The 18,840-nt window shown below is 42.7% G+C and overlaps 1 protein-coding gene across 1 annotated transcript in view; it reads right to left on the bottom strand.

Moving 5' to 3' along the window:
- cntln (centlein, centrosomal protein) overlaps window positions 1–18,840 on the bottom strand; it is an 82,950-nt gene that overhangs the window by 47,628 nt on the left and 16,482 nt on the right. Inside the window, exons 9-12 of the mRNA XM_062388979.1 lie at window positions 18,231–18,467; window positions 10,924–11,061; window positions 6,258–6,377; window positions 2,966–3,087 (exon numbers count right to left, since the gene is read on the bottom strand). Coding sequence (XP_062244963.1) covers window positions 2,966–3,087; window positions 6,258–6,377; window positions 10,924–11,061; window positions 18,231–18,467 — 617 coding nt within the window. The remainder of the gene's footprint in view (window positions 1–2,965; window positions 3,088–6,257; window positions 6,378–10,923; window positions 11,062–18,230; window positions 18,468–18,840) is intronic.

The raw sequence follows: 18,840 nt of genomic DNA, 5'->3' as shown, positions 1-18,840 counted from the left end.
TAGCCTTTCATTTGCAAACTAAAACAGCTTTTAGTGAGAAATCCACAGATTGCAAAACTAGCAGATGAGTAGCAAGAACCATTTTTGTCTCTCTCTCTATCTCAGACACACACACACACACACACTATATTTCCTCATTTTCACTCAATCAATGAGGTAGAGGTGTGGAAATGGATTGTGAGGGTCACTGCTATTGCGAAGGGCTCCTTTTCCTGTGGTCATTATTGGCTACGTAGACGCCGCCATACTATGCTAATACTAGTTAAACCCTAGTGCCTGGGATTTGGAGGCTACCGAGGAACGGCAAATGTTTTCATTTAATACTGCTAATGCCCCTGTGAGCAATTTGGAGCCCTTGAACTTATTCGTAGTGTATGTATGTGGGAGTATGTGTGTGTGTGTGTGCATCTGTGAGCTTGGGTTCGTTTCCCAGAGTGCAAAGCTACTTAACGGATAATCTCACAGTACAGTCACAGAGATTGATACTTTTACTTATTCTACTGCAAGCACAGTGAATTCAGTCTGAACAATCCTAATACTGCCTGGAGCTGTAATCGTCCACGATAATTTACCCACGGCTGAATTCTCTCTGTGTGATTTTAAGTTGTGTAGTGTATCAACTGCATGTCTTATGAAAGGTGTATGAAGCTTTATTAAGTCACGCTAAAGCTTTATACATTTTTATTTGTTGACGGTGGGTCTAAAAGCTGTTGAACACGGAGCCAGGAGAGAGCTATCTACTTGAGGCCTCAGTGCTTCCTTCCCCGCGGTATCCGAGTTTCCATTATTAAGCAGAAGGAAATAGAAAGAACTTTTCCACACCGCTACGGCTAATTGCTCTGATTCAGGGGGAATCTGTTTATGGGCGCAACTTTGATCAGAGTACGGATGCTTTAATAACCTTTAATTTTATTTGCTCACCCCCATCATCCCCTGTCTGATTAAAAAAACTTTTTCCCTTCTCTAATATAAATAAGAAGTTGGCGATTTCCCCCCTCTCCTTCATGCCATTTTGGGAAAATATGGTGGTAATGGTGAATGGCAGGGTAGTTTCACTGGGACTGGCCAACTGCGCACCACCTGCATGCTGATGAGCCAAAGGAAGCTGTGCGTGCTTTGTGATTGGCTGGTAGTTCTATCCTGGGCGGAGTTCATTATCACAAACCCGGGTGACGTCATTCAACAGCTGGCCATCACATACAGCAACATTGTTCGATACCTTATTTTGCTGATCAGAGAGGATTTATATGAAAGAAAACTAAAATCGAAATCGTACCAAAGAACGATGTTATGGTCTAACAATAATTATTCTAATATATATTTATATATATATATTCATACATACAGTCACGTAAATACATGTTTATATATGTTACAGACCTATGTCAGGTAAGGAGGAAGACGCAGACTGTTTTATCATTTTATCCGGCACACAAAGGGGGAACAAAAAACGACCCCCTGCATCTTTCCAAAAAGGCAACAACACAGCATGGAAGCTACAGGGAAATCCCTAACAAGCTCAAAATGCAATGAGACTCAACGCCTATCCCCACTGACTTGTTAGGGCCCTGATTCCCCAGCACTAATGGGAGTATTTAAGTCATTTTCTATTGTCTCTCATTCAGCCTGGCATTACCCCAGTGGGTTTAACAGCTATTTGAGGATGGGGCTTAATGCCAAATGAATGCCAGGATCATAACATTGAGTGACTGGCTGGTGCCATGGTGGGCTTTGACTGAAAAGGGCAGAGCTGCCTATTGCATCAATTTCATGTCAAATCAGTCATGAAATACAGATACTGAGACAACACACTGTACATCTGGGTCCTCTTAGCTCTCGACTCATAACCACAGCCCGGATTGGCTTATTACAGAAACATGTATGTTTTCTTTTTCGAATAAAAGTACACTAACATTTCTTTGATAACCTGTTAAAATGTGGAACAAAGGCACATCTGGGGTGGACTCCCGTATTTTGCTCCCTGTACAGCTCTCTGTCTTTGTTCCCACTGTCTCAGACACATGCTGTTGAGCCGCGCTGAGCTGACATGAGCCGAGTCGAGCCCGGCGCTGAACACGCTCTCACACTCACTCCACTTTCACACGGGCTCACATTGCACTGCTGTTTTCTTTAATTAACCCGGAGAGAAAACAGCTGACGGGGGTCAACACTTTGCTCCCGCGTGGCCACCAAACACATGCACCTTAAGCTACATTTAGAAATGCACTCAAAGATGCTGTTAGAGAAAATAAAACACACTGGAAAAAAGTGGGGGAAAAGACTGGGGGAGACAATAGAAAGAAAAGGGCCCTCATACTAATGACTTTTTACAGCATGTTTGTGTATAATCCTATGATTTCTGGTGAAGATGACAGGTCGAAGCTGGAAATGGCCCTCCTTCTCCTCCTCCTTCTTCTTCTCCTCCTCCTCCTCCTCCTCCTCCTCCTCCTCCCTCCTCCTCCTCTCCCTCCTCCCTTCACAGGCCTTCTAAAAACACCTTGCACCGCAGGACCAGACACCTCCAACCACTGGTTCCCACATCCTAATGAACACTAAGGGAGAAGAGACGCAGAAGAACACACACCCGCTTGGCACCAAACAGCCCAAGTTGACCAAGCTTAAAAACATCTCTGAGCTTTTCAAAGGCAAAGAACGGAATTCCGCCTATTTCCCCCAAATCCAGCACTTAGGTCTTGTCAGACAACATGTGGGGAGCAATGAGGCCCTAAGACTATTCTGAGACTATTTGTGAGCTGTTTCAGGGGTTGTATTATTTCTCAAGGGCTTCTAACATAAGGCAAGTTGAGTTATGTGCTTTGAAATGTCCGCTGCACATTGCTGCTGCAAGAACCTTTATGTACGCATGTCACATTTTCAGACTGTTCGGTGGGTTCACCAACAAGTCCATTGAGATGTATTTTTGGTCGTAAGTGTAGTGAGATGGGAAATTAAACAGTGCACTCACAAGCCATGGGATTTTTCCATCTCTTTCAGCTGGTCTCTGATGCTCTTGTAGTTGGCTTGAATGAGACCCAGACGTTCTCGTCGTTTATCATGAGCCCTCCTCAGCTCTTCATTCTCCTCCATCTGTAAGGCACAGGGACAAGATTTCTTTTGTTTTTCAAAGTCGTTCACATCGAATGAAAGATATGTTAAATGAAGAAGAGAGTCAGCTTCATGTATACTGGCAGAGCAGTGTGCCAGTGGAACTATGGAAAGCCCCTCCATATTTAAACTGGTCTACACCTCTGCCTGACAGAAACCAGCAGGTTCAGATCATCATCTCCTCACTCCTTGACAAGTGCTTCTACTCTTACTGGGCAACTGAGGATCATTAAAGAATGACATTAAAATGACGAGTCACAGAACACCAAGGGGGACATACAGGCGCACGCACAGACACACACATACAAACTTGAGCCAGCAAAGAAACTCGCTCACTGGAGTAACCAACTGATGACCGGCATTTGTTGTGTTGGTGGGGATTGTAGCAGAGGGTGTGCTGCTGCCACTGTTGTTGACAGCTATTAAAACACAGCGAGATTGGGCTCCTGCTTTAAAGAAGGAGTAAGAGAAGACAACATATAGATTTTTCTTGTCAGGGGCACCCCTCCTCCCCATCACACTGACCTTAACAGTGAGGGCGATGGAGAAAACACTTTCAACAGGCAGGACAAACAGAGGTGGAAAGAGAGCAAGGGAAGAGAGCGAGGCAGCTGAAGGAAATATGGGAGGGAAAAAAGAGAGAGAACAGTGAAATTATAAAGAGAAGAAAGTGAAAAAGCGCAGCAAAATGGAAAGTGAAAGGAAGAGCGCAGGACAGGTTTCTGCTTGAGTGGCCAGGGCTAGGGAGAGTTGTCGAGTGCTTTCTGAAGGGAAGGAGCTTGTTTACTGCTGATATGACACGGCTGCCCTGCAGAGAGGGAAATGCGAGCCCTCAGCCCTGTTATTATTAACAAGGACAAAGAGAACAGAGACAGCACACAAACAGGCACCGGACCCACAACGGGAGTGCGCACACTGATACATGTTCACACTGCCAATGTGACAAGTATGGATTTTCCCTAGTGCAGATTATTCACAGAGGACATCTGCAAGACATCCTCTGCCCCTTCAAGCAGCCCCCAACCTCTCAAAAAGAAGGCTCTAATGAAAGGGGCCAGTCCGGGGCAGTGTTAACTGGTGGTGCTAGGAGCTGGGGGAGGACAAGGAAGAGTTCGGGCTGACTGATGGAGGGGCTGGATGGAGCAAGTGGCAGGGCATTAGCCACATCATGGCTTCCCAGGCCCCTTATAGATCTTCCCCTGGGCAGCTCAGCTTTGGTCATCAGGCCACAGACCCTTGCCCACAGATCGATACACCCCCCTACTCAGCCAGCATACACATCTGTGGACGTTCTCAAGCTGAAAAATAATTACACAGCAACAGCTACTGTTTACTTGAAAGTGTGCAGAAGGGGGGGAGGAGGCCATTATTAGAAGAATTGTTTGTTTGTCTGCTGCTGCTTGCTGCTGAGGTCAACGTGTCAATGGTTGGTGTACCCAATTTGAAAGGCATTCTATTGGAAAGACTTGGATTGGATCAAGTGAAGAACAATGGACTGGACAGAGTGAAATACTGTACTGCAAGTGGCTGGAGGTGAGGTCTTAACTGCAGCTGGTGGAGGGCATGTTGCTCAATGCCAGATCCAAGCAAAAGGCATAACCCCCAAATAATACTTTGAACTAATGCCCTCGTTAATGTGGTCAAAGATGTGAGTTGGCAATCAGGATTCCTCCTGTGCATACCTTTACTAAATGCCCCTCAACTGGCAGACACCTAAATGGCACCATTAACTAAGACAGTCAAGCGTGTCATCTGAGTCCATTGAGCATTAACATCTGACTAGGCGCCTGCTAGTGATGTAATTCACACACTTTCAGATCTGACAAGAAAATTATGCCTAATGTGTTCCTGGGACTATGTTCAAAGGATGGTGACCTCTGCATAATCACTCCCTCAGTGGTCAGTCTAAAAATGGAAAGGATAAAGACAGGCAACAAGCTTTAGGAGGAAGACTGAACAAAATAAGACAATGGCCGTGAAAAACATAATCTAAGGGCATAAAATAAGAGGGGAGAAGGTCACATTTTGAGACCTTAATAGAAACATTGGAGGAGAAAGGACAAATTGGTGTCTTTTTCTGGCAGGGAGTGTGAGAGAGAAAAGAAAAACATGGACAGACGTCATAGAGCATGTGAAGGTTAAAGGGCTAATAAAGATTATTCGTTTAAGGTATAAAAAAAAAAGAGGACCTGCTGCATCCATTTTCACCAGAGTAGCTTGTCTCCTGCTGCTTGACTGCCTACGCACTCTGTTTGTGTGTCTGTATGAATGTTTTTGTTAACCTTTGTTGGAATCAACGACAACTCTTTGGGACCAAAGACTGGTCCTGATGAGTTCGGGTTAGAGGTAAGGTGTGAATGGAGGTAAGGTGAAGGTTAAGGTTACATATAAATTGGTTATGGGGTAGGGTTTGTGTTAGGATGGCAACCTTGAACAGAGGTCAATGTCCTAACAGAATAATTGTGCAAACATGTCTTCTATGGTTGTGTGGACAAACTTAGGGTTGAAGCCATTGTCAGGACATTTTGACATTTAAGTCTGTCCTCACAAATACTGTTTAAGGGTTTGAACCTGGTTTTAAGGTTATGGTTAGAATTGAGTTAAGATCAGGGTTAAGCATATAGGTGTAGTGGTTAAGGTAAGGGGCTTGCGAATACACTGTCAAGGAGTCTCTACATAACTACAGAAAGACTTGTGTGTGTGTTTGTGAGTATAAGACACTGTAAAGGAAGGTCATGGAGGAGGCAGTGACAGCAGAAGAGGAATTGAACCCTTTGGAGACCACGACTGTTGAAGTGCTGCAGACTGATTACAACCCAGCCGTTGATAGCAGCAATCATATGTGAGATAGTGGCTACAGGAATAAGCGGCTCCATTAGACCCATATGCTGCTCTGAACTATCAGCGTATCAGCCGGACACTGCTGTGCCATTCAGCAAACTATATCTTTGAGTATTTCAAATTCAATGGCAGTCACCAGCCAGTGGCATGTGTGGAAAACTGAGAGAGAAGATCGAGACAGTAAAAGGCAAAGAAGCTGATATGGGCTGAATGAAATTAAAGACATTAACCTCAAAGAAGAGCGAGGGATAAACAGATTAGTGTAGACAACAGAAAAGGAGAGGAATGAATCTATTTTAGTAACTAGTTACCTTCAGTTGCAGCATCTCCTCAAGGTCTTGAACCCTGTGTTCTGCTCTTCCTCTCCTCCCACTATCCAAGTCAGCACTGCTGGCTGGGGACAGGGACCTGGACCGCTGCACAGGTGCACTCTGGGACAGGTGAGCAAAGGAGCACTGGGGTGAGAACTTGTGCACACAACAATTAACATCTGTAGAAGCAATGAGTGACTGCCAATAATGGAATAACCAGTTCATTCCATTTCCCTTTCACCTTGAGGAAACATGCACATTGTCTTCTTCAGTACACACGTATGCACATTCAAACAAACATGCTACCAGAGGAATAAAGCAAGCTGGAGCAGCAGTCTGCAGAAGCTGAAAGGGGGAGGCTAACTTTGTGTGTGTGTGTGTGTGTGTGTATGTGTGTGTGTGTGTGTGTGCGCGCTTGGGAGCGGTAGTTGCAAGCTGAGAGCTGCAAAGGTTTCTCCCTGCGACTGGCTAATGAGTATGTTCATTTCCATTTACATTGTTTCTTTGACAATAATGATGTCCCATTAGGGGAGACTAAAGGGGCTATAGATTCCAGAATGTGCTGGGCTTCATTACAAGAGGTGGGCAGGGAGGCCGCTCTAATTGCTCTACTAGGGGCCTCCAGGTTACACTTGATAGGACAACTGGAAGAGGTGCCGATTAGGAGGGGGGAGTGCAGTTTGCCAGCCTCTTCGGTGGAAAGAAGTCAAGAAGGGCTGGGACCACGCTGTAGAAAAGCAGTGGGAACAATATGCTAGTGGAATATGAATATGAGAGGATGGGAGGATCCCCGTGGTGCCAAGCAGGGCTGACCAGATGGCAGGCTAAAATATGCAATACGACTAAATACACAGCAGTCCTTGGGCAGGCGCGAAAGAGGAGTCCAGGAGGAGGAGGTGCAGGGAAAAAGTTTAAGAAAGGATGGTCGATCAACACTAGCCCCTCCCTTTAAAAGTGTGTTCTGGTGGCTATTACAATATTTGTTTTCTATTACAGTTATAAAACGACAGACTTCCGCACTGCTTGATTTGAACAACTGTGGTTGCTGGAGGCAATGGCAAGTGTATTTTAATAATTCAGGTCCCAGTGCTCCATGTGTCTGACAATGGTGGCAGAAATCATATCTGAAGGGCCTACTGCCGAAGCGCATGCATACAAATGAAATCCAACACAATAAAACTGAACTCACGATCAAATATTGTTGTAAAATTGTGACGTGATACGCAAACAGGTAATTGCTCAATTCTGCAGAGCAAAACAGTAACAATGAAAATACTGTACATTTAATAGCAAAGGCAGAACATTTTTACACTCCAAAAATATTACAACATCAAGAACATATTTGTCATTAATGACAACAGTCTAGTTGTATCACTACAATCTGCATATTTGTAAAAATCATTTGTACAGAAACTGACATGTTCCTGTGTTTGGGAATGTGCCCCGGGGCTACAGTTGACTCCAGTGACCTGATGTGCCCAGTTCTGCTTTCACGCCTGCATGCCTGCCAACCATGTGTTCTAACTCAGCCTTAATGACTCTATGTAACTAATTAGCAGATTGATCTGCATATTCCTGAAGAGTGTAAGGCCAACTGGCTTAGCTTGTGTGTACATGGGGGAAGCACAGGGGCCAAAAAGGGAATCCAAAGCAGATCAGTGTCCAGGAATTAAAGTAAAGATGACCAACTATGAAGTATGACTTATTGAAGAAGTTCTAAATAGGTTTTCCAGGTAGAAATACATATACTGGAGATTATTATTACTCAATAATGAGCTGAATATTCTTAAATCCCACCTCCGCTCTAGGTGAGAACCAGAGCAGAGAAACTGTGTGTGTTTGTCTGAAGGGGTACAGGGGAGGATGACATGGTGACACTGACAAATGATGGAGATTTGCTGCAGATGTTCTCTGTGGTCCAGTTGCACGGCGGTCTGCTGTCCAGAAAACACATGAGTGCCGTCTGTTTGCGAGGTATCCTCTATGCTGGGACATTGTTGGTAATGTTCCATGAGACAGGCTCGAAAGATAAAAAGCAGAGAACAAAAGGTAAAGAAAGATGTGCCCGCTGTCTACCTCAGCTCGGAAGCTGGTTGGCCATGACCTGACCTGCACATCACACCCTGTAATGACTCTGTAAACATGACAGTGCAATGCAGATGGAGGAGCACAGGGCAGTGATGGGAGAGGCCGGTATCTAAACAGAGTCTGTGTGTATGCCAGAGTAAAACTCTTATTTACTGAGGGATCAGTGTCACCGGTTGTGTAGCAAAGAAGAAATATTTCTTCGCCTGCCTCCCTCCCTCCTCCTTTCACCTCTCTGCCACCCTCTCTCCCTCCATTTCCCAGGGAGAGAGAGGGGTCACTGTCATCAATGGGCCTCTTTATGATTGCAGCAGCGTGTCATGTGTGTGTCTGGAGCTCTCAAAGCTGAACTTGTTAGGGTTCTCAGATGAAAAGGAATGTTGTACACATGCACACGAGCGGAGGACAAGAAGGAAACATACTTACTGTAGATAGACAAACATAGACCGACACACACGCACACTAGCACACACAAAGCAAATGTACATCAAATGTGTTGCCCATACAAAAATGTTAAAAGGAGTAAAAGAATTCTAAAGACCAACAGATACAGATGCTCTAAAGAGCCAGTAACCTGAGAGCTGAATGTTCTAGGTAAACCACAAGATACAAACAAACATGGTCTCGATTCGATTCAACTTCAGATTCGATATCGATTCAGTTCAGGATATTTCATTGTACTATACCAAATTTGACTGGATATAAAATAAACTCTGACAGAGGTAAAGCTGTAAACTGAAGAAAACCTCAAACTTGGTAATTTAAGATGAAATGAGGAAGCGGCCTAGAAAAGTTTTCAGTCGCACTTCACAGAATTTAGGTCGCACTCTGGAGTCTGATTAATAGACTTTTCATGAATCATTTATAGATTAATTAACTTTTATTAATTCTTTGAAATCAAGTTTCCCAAATCCAAGTGAACTTTCATCACTCAAATCCAGAGACAATCGTTTAATGACAAAAACACAGCACCTGATTTTCACCTCCAGTGTGTAACAAACTCTGAGTCATGCACCACTGTGACTGCTCGTCACCTCAGCCAATAATCACATCACTTAAGGGCACTAACTGAAAGAGCTGCACATTGTGCCCTAGGTGGCAACAATAGGATGCACGGAGGGCTTGTTTCATCAGCTTTTGACCTTGCAGCTTGGTATTATTGTTTGAATAGAGCGCAGCAGGTTTATGGCTTCTATGGAACATCATCATACTTGGACAATGAGAAGCTAACAGCAACTACTGCATAAAACGTTCACGTGTTTCTATGAACGCAAGTTTAGACTTGATGTTGTTAAAAATGTTGTTAAAGGTAGACGTATGTGAAAAGTTGGTAAATGAAGTGACAAAGGCCCTAAGTAGGCAACACTTACTGTAAACACCCCCTTGGTGACATAGTAGAAGCTGTCCACACCAATTTGTTCGGGGAGATCAACAGCCAATGAGGTAGATATATAGGATATATTACTACATGTCAGCCTGATATATTAAAATGTGCAATTTGGATTAAATCTCTGTGGGCTCTACTCTGGCCAAGCTCCTGCCATATGATCATGCAGCAGCATCAAATTGTAATTTTTAAATGTAAAGTACGTATGCAACAGATGTGTGTGTGGTCAGGGGGGGAAAACTACAATATCACATCTAGTGAAGCCTGTCAAGACGGGACAGGGACGTACTCATTTAAAGACTTTTCACTATAATAGTGCACCATGCTGAGCCCAAGTAATGAGAAGAAGGATGAGTGAGCCTCATCATTTGATATACACAGAAAAGGTTAGGGTAATGAAAAAGTTCAAAATGCTGAATTCCAGAAAAGTGACTGTACTGTGGTTGTCTTAGTTTCTTAGACATTTGAGATCAAGTAAAATGTATGCTTAATGTTATCATTCAGTGCATAAAGGTATGAAAAATGTTTTACATAGAAATCAATTAGAATCCCTCTGTGAGATGAAAAAATATGTGTTGTCAACAGACTGATTGTGTATATGTGCATGTCCTAAGGCAAGCAGAGCAGTGCTTACAAAAAAGGTAAGCCCATCAGATTAAATTAATGCAATGTATCTATTTCTATGAATTAGTTTTTATATTCTGTAAGAAATAATAAGATCACATGTATAAACGGCCTAATAGAAGCACGTCTACTGGAGCTATAATGAGGACAGGGCTGTTAATCAAACAATGTGTCTTCAGGCCAGTTTTACAGTGAGTGAGGCCATCTAGAAACTAACCTGCCAAACTTATGAGTGGAATACTGAGAAGATCAAAAGCTTCTTTTTTGTTCGTAATGTACTGCTGAAGCGGTAAATTAGCCAGGGCCTGAGCCCAAGGCATGCGTGAAACCAGCAGCACACTTCGGCCTGGTCACAGTAGGAGGGGCATCTGTGTGTGTTGTGGAGTTCAGGACAAAGGTTGGCAAAGCCAGGGTCTGGTATATCACATGATTCTCTACAGATCGTTTCCTTCGTAGCCCCTCTTTGTAGCTTTGATCTAATCGTAGCAAAGTAGTGATGGATAAGCGTGGGCATGTCAGCCCCACATGCTGTCTTTGACATAATTAGCAGTTGTGTGTGCGCTAATCTACCTGATGTCTTTTTAGGGAGCTGGTGGATCTGCGTTGTAGGCTCTTGTCCTCTGGCCTGGGATCTGCGCCTGGGTTGGAGCTCTGGTCAGACGGGCTACGACTCTGAGCTACGGCATGAACCTGCTCTGACACCACTGCCTGTAAGGAGGGAAATACAAAAAGATGTGAGAACAAAGGAAAGGTAGTGTTGCAAGAAGGTCTGAATCCAAAGTTACAGTAAGCACATGCAATGCATGTGTTTAATGTGAGAATGACTGAAGATTCATTTGAAGCTTAGTTTAGATCACACTCAAGAGAATAATAAGTATAAGTATTTAATAAGTAAATAGTAAGTAGTGATACATCATTGTGACATGTCAAAATATCTTTGACTGTTTTTTCCCAATGAAGAAGAGTTATAAACTGGTTGTGGACCATCATTCAAACCGAACACCGAAAAGTGTGTGGAACACAATGTACTGGTAAATTAAATTATTACTAATATTGCCACAACCAGAAATGAATGCAGATAATTCAGATAAAATTGTTCAAAGACAAATTGTGGTTAGGCGAGGTGGAGTTAAGACAACTTGGTTTGTTTAGCAATCGAAAAGATAGGAAAAAGGAAATATCATTTTTGTGAAATCAAAGAAAAAAGCCAAGTTTTTTTACTTTATAATCACAAATTAAAGTATACATGGTGTAATCTATAGGAGACACAGAGAGACTGTTAGCCCTGATACAATAGTAATAGTCCATAATGCAATGTTATGAGCTCTGGAACAATGCAACAAAAAAAATCGACAGTGTCAAAGTGTTTGGTTGAGCGGAGTGCAGCTTTCATTCTGGATGTCTAAGTTACATTTCCTTAAACTGAAGTCAACAAACAGATGTGTCATGTGGAGGTGGGGCAGCACATCTACCACTAAAAACATTGTGGGTTAGCGTGTGGTGTGTATTATCATGGCCCATCTCTTTATCAGTGTCTATTCGCAGGGTCTTGCAGCACCTGCACACCTCAGCACACAGCAGGGACAACCCTAAACAAACTGAAGAGGACCAGGATACAGCAGAGGGCCGTCACAGGGAGAAGCACGTGGTGATGTACACATTCTTAAAATGAATCCATGCAAGTATGTTTTTTGTAATGTCCATGTCAACTATACGAGACATTCAATCTTCACACTTCAACAGATCCTTCATGATGTTTGCAGGGACTTGGTCGTTTTTAAAGGGACAGAATATGTTTAGCTTTACAGACGCAGCCATTCACTCAAAAGTAAGTTGACACATTTTACGTGAAACTTCGTTAATGTCTTTATCTTGATGTTAACATGTACCCACATACCTCTTGACTCCATCACCTCACTGCACATTAACACCTTTCTTTTCTTAAATCCTTGATATAAAGGTGTGAAACACTCAGAGACAAAAAAAACAACCTCACCTGCTGCTATCAAGTGCGTTTTCTACACAACACATCAAACTGAAGCCTTTTTGACAAATAGAGGCATTCACAACTGTGCTGTACCGGGAGGCCAGGTAAGTGAGGAAAACCGCACAGGATGTCATCACCTTTTTTCCAACAAGTTCTGATTGCATTATCAGAAACCTGGCATCTGGGCGTGACCTTGTTAACTGCCAGGGTAATCAACTTTAACCAAAGGGGAGGAGAGGGGATGATAAATTATTAGTGAGGAAGATTTTGTTCATGTTTTATTAAATTGGCCTGTCAAACGGGGTTGGTCAAATTATCTGGGGCCTCGTTTATTGGAGGCCGGCCATATTGGCGCATCTGTTACAATTATTTATAATTTCCAGGCAGTCAGGAGGACGGGCTGGGTTTTTCGGCATCAGCCACATAAAGCAATTTAGAAATTAACTGAAGTGGGAGTGTCTCAGTTATTTTTCTCTCGCAATCTCTCTCATCCTCATCCTAAAATTTCATCCAGCAAAAAACTGGAAAACTGCAGAAAAGGTTTAAAAAGCGAAACCATAAACATATTACAAGCAGCTTAGTAAATGCAACAGACAGGGAGAGAGCGCGTGAGATTGAAAGAGAAGAAAAGAGCATGCGGGTGCTGTGAAAAAAGAGCAAGAGATAAGGGGGGGGGGGGGGGGGGAGGAGCAAAAAAAAAGAGAAAAACCAGTCTTGGTAATTACTGAACACGATTAGGTTCTTGGGGGAACTTGTCTGGCACTCGCGGCCCTTGCTGGTGAGGATGCGGCAGGCAGGACCATATGGAGCGAGGCTTGTGATTGTGCTCCCTGAAGCTCGTGACCCGTCTGCTGCCGAGCCCTTGAGCTGAATGTGAAATGAGACTTGCCAGGCCTAATGTTCTACACATGCACCATTTATGCCACAAAACAAATCTGATCACTGTTAATTATGGAGCAGCTACAATCAGGAGGGGCCCCTCAAATACACACACACACACACACACACACACACAGAGACAGACACACCGAAATACATACTTACACAATCACATTTGCACACATCTGCAGAGGGACAGGGTTTGTGAAAGTGATCTGATAGGCTTGAGAAGTGAGGAGGTGCACCCCCCCCCCCCCCCAACAGGCCAAGTGCACTTTGTATTCAAGATGATGATTCTTCAAAAAATGTGTGTGCATATATGTATGAGCGTGTGTGTTAACTGGTAGCGCAGTGGAGAGGGACTTCATAGAAGGACAGTGCAAAGGGAGTAGGATGCAGAGTATGTGCATGTGCGTCCGTGCTCACATGTGTGTGTGTGTGTGAGCCCTGCGTCCTCCCACACAGCCTGTTTGACCCGGGTGTGTGTGCTTGAACGAGTGAGTGCGTGTATCTGCAGCGGCACATGGCTGTGCTTCATTAATGAGGCGAGCTGCACTACGCAGAGGTTCTCATCTAATGAGAGCAGTTGAGCTGGTAAAACACACCGCTGGAGTCCATGTCATTAGTATGTTTCTGGCCCCGGACATGGCCCGGCTCCAAATACACACACTCACACACAAACTAATGTTGACAACACTATTTACTAATAACACATACACACACAGCAAACGCAAGATGAGTGGATGACAAAAGTAACATTTTTTATTTGACAAAATTGCTTTCTATTTTCAAGCTTTTTTTAGATTCATTATAACGTATAATGTTTTTCAAATAATGAGGTTTACTGATGTACCTGAGGTGAAGAGGTGTATGTAAATGCAAGCAGCAGGTTGCAAGATGGTTTAACATGCTTTTAGAGAGGTCCTGACAGGAGAGCTGACAGGGAGGCAGTCCCGATGGAAAACAAATGTTCACAGTCAAAATAAGATCGAAGAGAAAACAGCTCAAATATATCTGATAAAAGCTTTTCATAAATGTTGTTGTGAAAAGTAGCGGAGAAGACTTTAAGTACACGCACAGTAAATATCTTGTAAATGCTTGTTTCGACTTATATTTCCCTTATCCTTCAGCCGTTCAAAGGTCATAGCCACTAAAAAGTGGAGCTTTTAAAAAATCAAACAAGAGGAACCTTTGTCTGTTGCCTTATTTGAAAATGTATTTCCGTTTTCCCTTGCAGCATAATGCTGTCCTCGTTTTCACTTGACGTTTGATATTAATGATGATGATGATCAAAAGAAACGTCTCACCTAAGCCAAATGTGACCCGGCAAAACGGTGGGTGTATTTGTGCACTTTAATTATACATATAAAAGTGTTTATGTTGGTAACATAAATAACAAGGGAGAAGCTGAGACCATCTCAACAAGCTGAGGGAGATGCACAAAAAAAGGCTTCAATCAATTTACTTGAAAAAAAAGCTTCCTCTTGGGAAATGTTGCTTTTGTGCTTAAGGTAATAATCGTCAGAAGAACTCTTATGTGCAATAAAGATTGTGTGCATCATATGCTACAAATTTCAATTTAATACTATTTTCAAAGAAAGGTGATGATACATGTGCACAATTCTTTAGGGAACGGCACAGTGGGTGGGGTAGCTGGGCATAGTAAGAGGTCATAGTGAGAGTGAGAGTAATTGATTGTGTGAAAATAAGACATCTTCAAAGAAGAGGGATGTTACTTACAACATTATTGCCTCTTTTCTAATCAAGAGTCATGACAGTTTCACAGTGAGTCAGAACAAAAAAATGTAAAAAAGCAAAAAAACTGAATGAAGCCATCATTATTTCATAATTACGCATGTTCAAATCTCTGCTGTGATTAAAAAAAAACAATATTACAGATTAAGATTCAGTTAAGATTTAAGAGATAAAGTGGACTCTTGCACAGACATTTAGATTGAACTTTTCTGGAGAGAGCAAACAAGCCTAATTTTCCCTTTCCAGTGATGATGAGAAAGTAACCGGGGCTTTGAATGACTGCCCACACAATTAACAACTTACCACTCATTTACAGCGGTGAAGCTTCCAGAAAGCCTGAGGTCCGCTACGGTTTCTAATGTTGGTCTTTAATCACAGCACAGCTCTGACAGTAGCCAAACACCCAACTATTAGAAATACAATCATGCAGTTAGGGAAAGAGTCATAAATGATTAAATGAGCAGTCGAGGTTGTGTTTTTTTGTCCACTAATGAGGTATCTTCCCTGCCTATAAAGTGAAATGTCACCACCCAACCTGGCAACCCAAACATCTGAAACCTGGCAGTTTGCTCAGACTGCATCACATGCTGTTTAGTGCAAACACTCACAGGCAGATATATAATACAGAGCACACCTGAAAAAACAGGGCAAGTTCAGTTTAAGAGTTGTTGGCAAAACGTTTAAGTTATGTAGAATTTAAAGAAGAAGGTGAACATTTTCCTTTTTAATTAAATTTTTGATGAATCACAAAAATAAGCAGCAGTTTAAATCAATAATATGAAATTACTATTAAATAAGACCTACATGTGATTATATTTTTCTGTAGGAAAATACTCAAGTTCAGTCAGCTACTGGCTCTACTATCACTTTGTTGCACAACTGGACAGTTTGTTTTTATACATTCTTTTTGATTTTTTACATACACATACAAATTTAGTTTATATTTTTAAGACTAAATCATTTGTTTTAATGTTTATATATGTGTGCTGCTTTTCTTTAGATGCCTAGATTTCCCTCAGGGTCAATTTAGTATTTATCGCCCCTATCTATTTATCTACTTATCTATTCATCTTAAAAACAAACCAACATCCATTTCTGAATTTAATTTAATGTGATTGTGAGGTTTGTTGATACAGGAGGTAAGAGACTGCAAAAAAAATGAAATAACCCCAGGCACAGCATTGTTCATTTTAACCGGCAGGAAGAACAGTTCCGTTCACCAACACTGTTCATGTATGTTAAAGCCTTTGTAAGGTCTCATTAAGCTTCCTGTAAAGAATTAACTTGGCATGAGACAGGAGAGAACCGACATTCAATCTTTGTGCACAGCATGAAGTATACACACAATGGGTGTTATTCCTCTCACCCACCCTCCACTTTTATTCCCCCCTCCAAACCACTGCGGGAGGGGTGTTCAAAGCCGTCGCTCTGGTCTATATTCAAATGAGCGCTGCGTCTCTCCCCTGTGCTCCCGTAGCGATCAGCACTTTGATCACCTCCAATGGTAACTTCCACCAAAACATTTAAAATTAAAATCAAATCTGCCTTAACAACCTGAGCATTAGAATTTAACAGGTGTTCGGGAGAAAGTTGTTACAGAATTTGCGATTATGTGCTCGGAAACACACACCTTTAGTCAAACACACGCCGGTGCAGACACACGCGTACACACATACGCACAACCTGTCAGTGAAATTAGAGAGTGGGAAACAGAAAGCCCTCCTGACTGAACGCTATACCTTGGGATACTTGATCTGTTCACTTTGATGTGGAAAAAAGTTAAAAGTTATAGAAACAAATCAGCCAGACAGCAGCTACATGTGTTCAGTAAACAAAGCTTAATATTCATTCTGATCACAGGATAAATAAATCATATTTTTGTAATTACATTTTAAGCTTGAAAATGTGTAAGCCATTTTTTATTCTGACCTGGCTGTGGAAGAGAGCGAAGGTGAAGTGCGCACACACACACAAATACACACAAAATACACTACATGCATGTATGCATGCATGCATGCCCAATCTACACACACACACATCGTCTCTAAATGTAGTATTAATTACTGAAGGAACACTGCAGTACTGAATTTAATTACTGACTAAATGATCCATTTATACTTCACAGCTGGTTAAATTAACAGGGTTAAGTGAGACAGGGTGATTGTAACTCATTTAATACTTGAGCTGATATCTTGTAGCTTCCGCAGTCTGGGAACAGCACTGTCAGAAAATATCAACTAATCAAATTAAACAGTTGCAGTCTCTGGCGCCAAATAAAATACTGAACTGCTGCAAAAATGATATATAATCACCAGCTCCTGAGTTGTTTTACCTGCAATCAGCCGCAGTATAAACTGAAGTGAAAGTCATGCTGCAGAACAGACAGAGTCTAGTTAGAACTAGTGGCTCAAGTGTACAAGAAACCTGTTGGCATTCTCCACCCAGTCTTTGACACTGTGTGGTCCGAGAAGCACCGATCACCATGTCATTAGGAGTTATTAAAGGACACTTAAATTGTGGCTGCACCATTAAATGTATGCTTCAGCCTCTATCGCCTTGGGTTGACAGTTCAAAGGTAGAGAGCTGAAGCCAAACCCCTGCTGACTGACAGATGTAGAACTGGAACTCAAACAGCATCTTCAAGAACATTACCCGGCTCCAATTAAAGCACCTCTCTCCACCTCTTAGCTGTCTTAACTGCTATGTGACCGGAGTGTGTTAAAAGGACTTCCAGGTACTTGAGTGGGAGGAAAGAGGGAGAAGGTGCATGAAGAAAGTCAGCGAGTGCATGTGTTCCTAGGACCGGGAACGAGGGGAAGATCAGAAAGCTGACATGAAAGACACTGCTGCTAAGAGAGATGGACAGATCAAAGGTGAACTGGAGTGATATCAAGAGAGCAATTCTCAGTATAAGACCACCACCACAGGCCATGGTGGGGCTTATCATTTATTGCTGCACCTACTTATCCACCTACACTTTGCCGTTTCTATACCTTAGGACGATTAGACACTAGCTCTCGACAAGTGATTGACCAAAGCACCGTGGTTTATTGTGGGTATCGTGTAAGAAACAAAATATAGGTATAATAAGCAGGGAATAATAAGCCTACTGGAGTTTGTTGCAAAAACGCACACAAGTGCATATCAGAGTTCAACAAATGCAGCAGAGCAGAAAAGCACTTTTTAGCCTGGAGTTGCAATGCACTAGGTAAACTCTAATGAGTAGGAGAGGGTGACCAATGAGAGGAGTGCTTACCTTAAAGTTGGTTTGTCTGTTGGTTGAGGAGTTAGTTGTTGTCTGCTGAGTCTGTAGCTGCTGTTGTTGCTGATCCAGTTGTGTTAGCTCCTGCTCCTGCTGTTGAATCTGGGCCTGGAGTTGCAGGATGTGTTGGTCTTTCTGAGCCAGCCGGCTGCCGAGCTCCTGGTGACTCTGACGGAGCTTGGCCTCGCTGGACACGAGGGCCTGGTAGCATTGACTCAACTCCTTGTACAGCTGTCAACAAGCACAAATAAAGACAGACAGGTTGGTAAAACTGACATAGGGCAGGAGGGGATGTAACGAGGTAAGGTGCCTTGCTCAGGAGTAAGGTGCCCCTGAGCAAGGCACCTTACTCCCCCAACATCTGCTCCCGAGCGCCGTACATGGTCGCTCATTGCTCTGTGTGTCCTGCACCAGGGTCAAAAGCAGAGATTAAATTTCCCTACCTGCATGAGTGTGCATGTGTTTGGGACTAATAAATGCATCTTAAAATAATAGGTCAGATCAACTAGATATAGGATGTCAAATATGCCATATTTAGGGTACAGACATTTTCCAGATTGTGTATTTCATATACGACGAACACCAGCAACAGAGGCTTTCATAA

This window comes from Platichthys flesus, chromosome 5, assembly GCF_949316205.1.
Source record: "Platichthys flesus chromosome 5, fPlaFle2.1, whole genome shotgun sequence".
NCBI classification, from domain to species: Eukaryota; Metazoa; Chordata; class Actinopteri; order Pleuronectiformes; family Pleuronectidae; genus Platichthys; species Platichthys flesus.
This window is presented reverse-complemented; position numbering and strand designations above follow the sequence as displayed.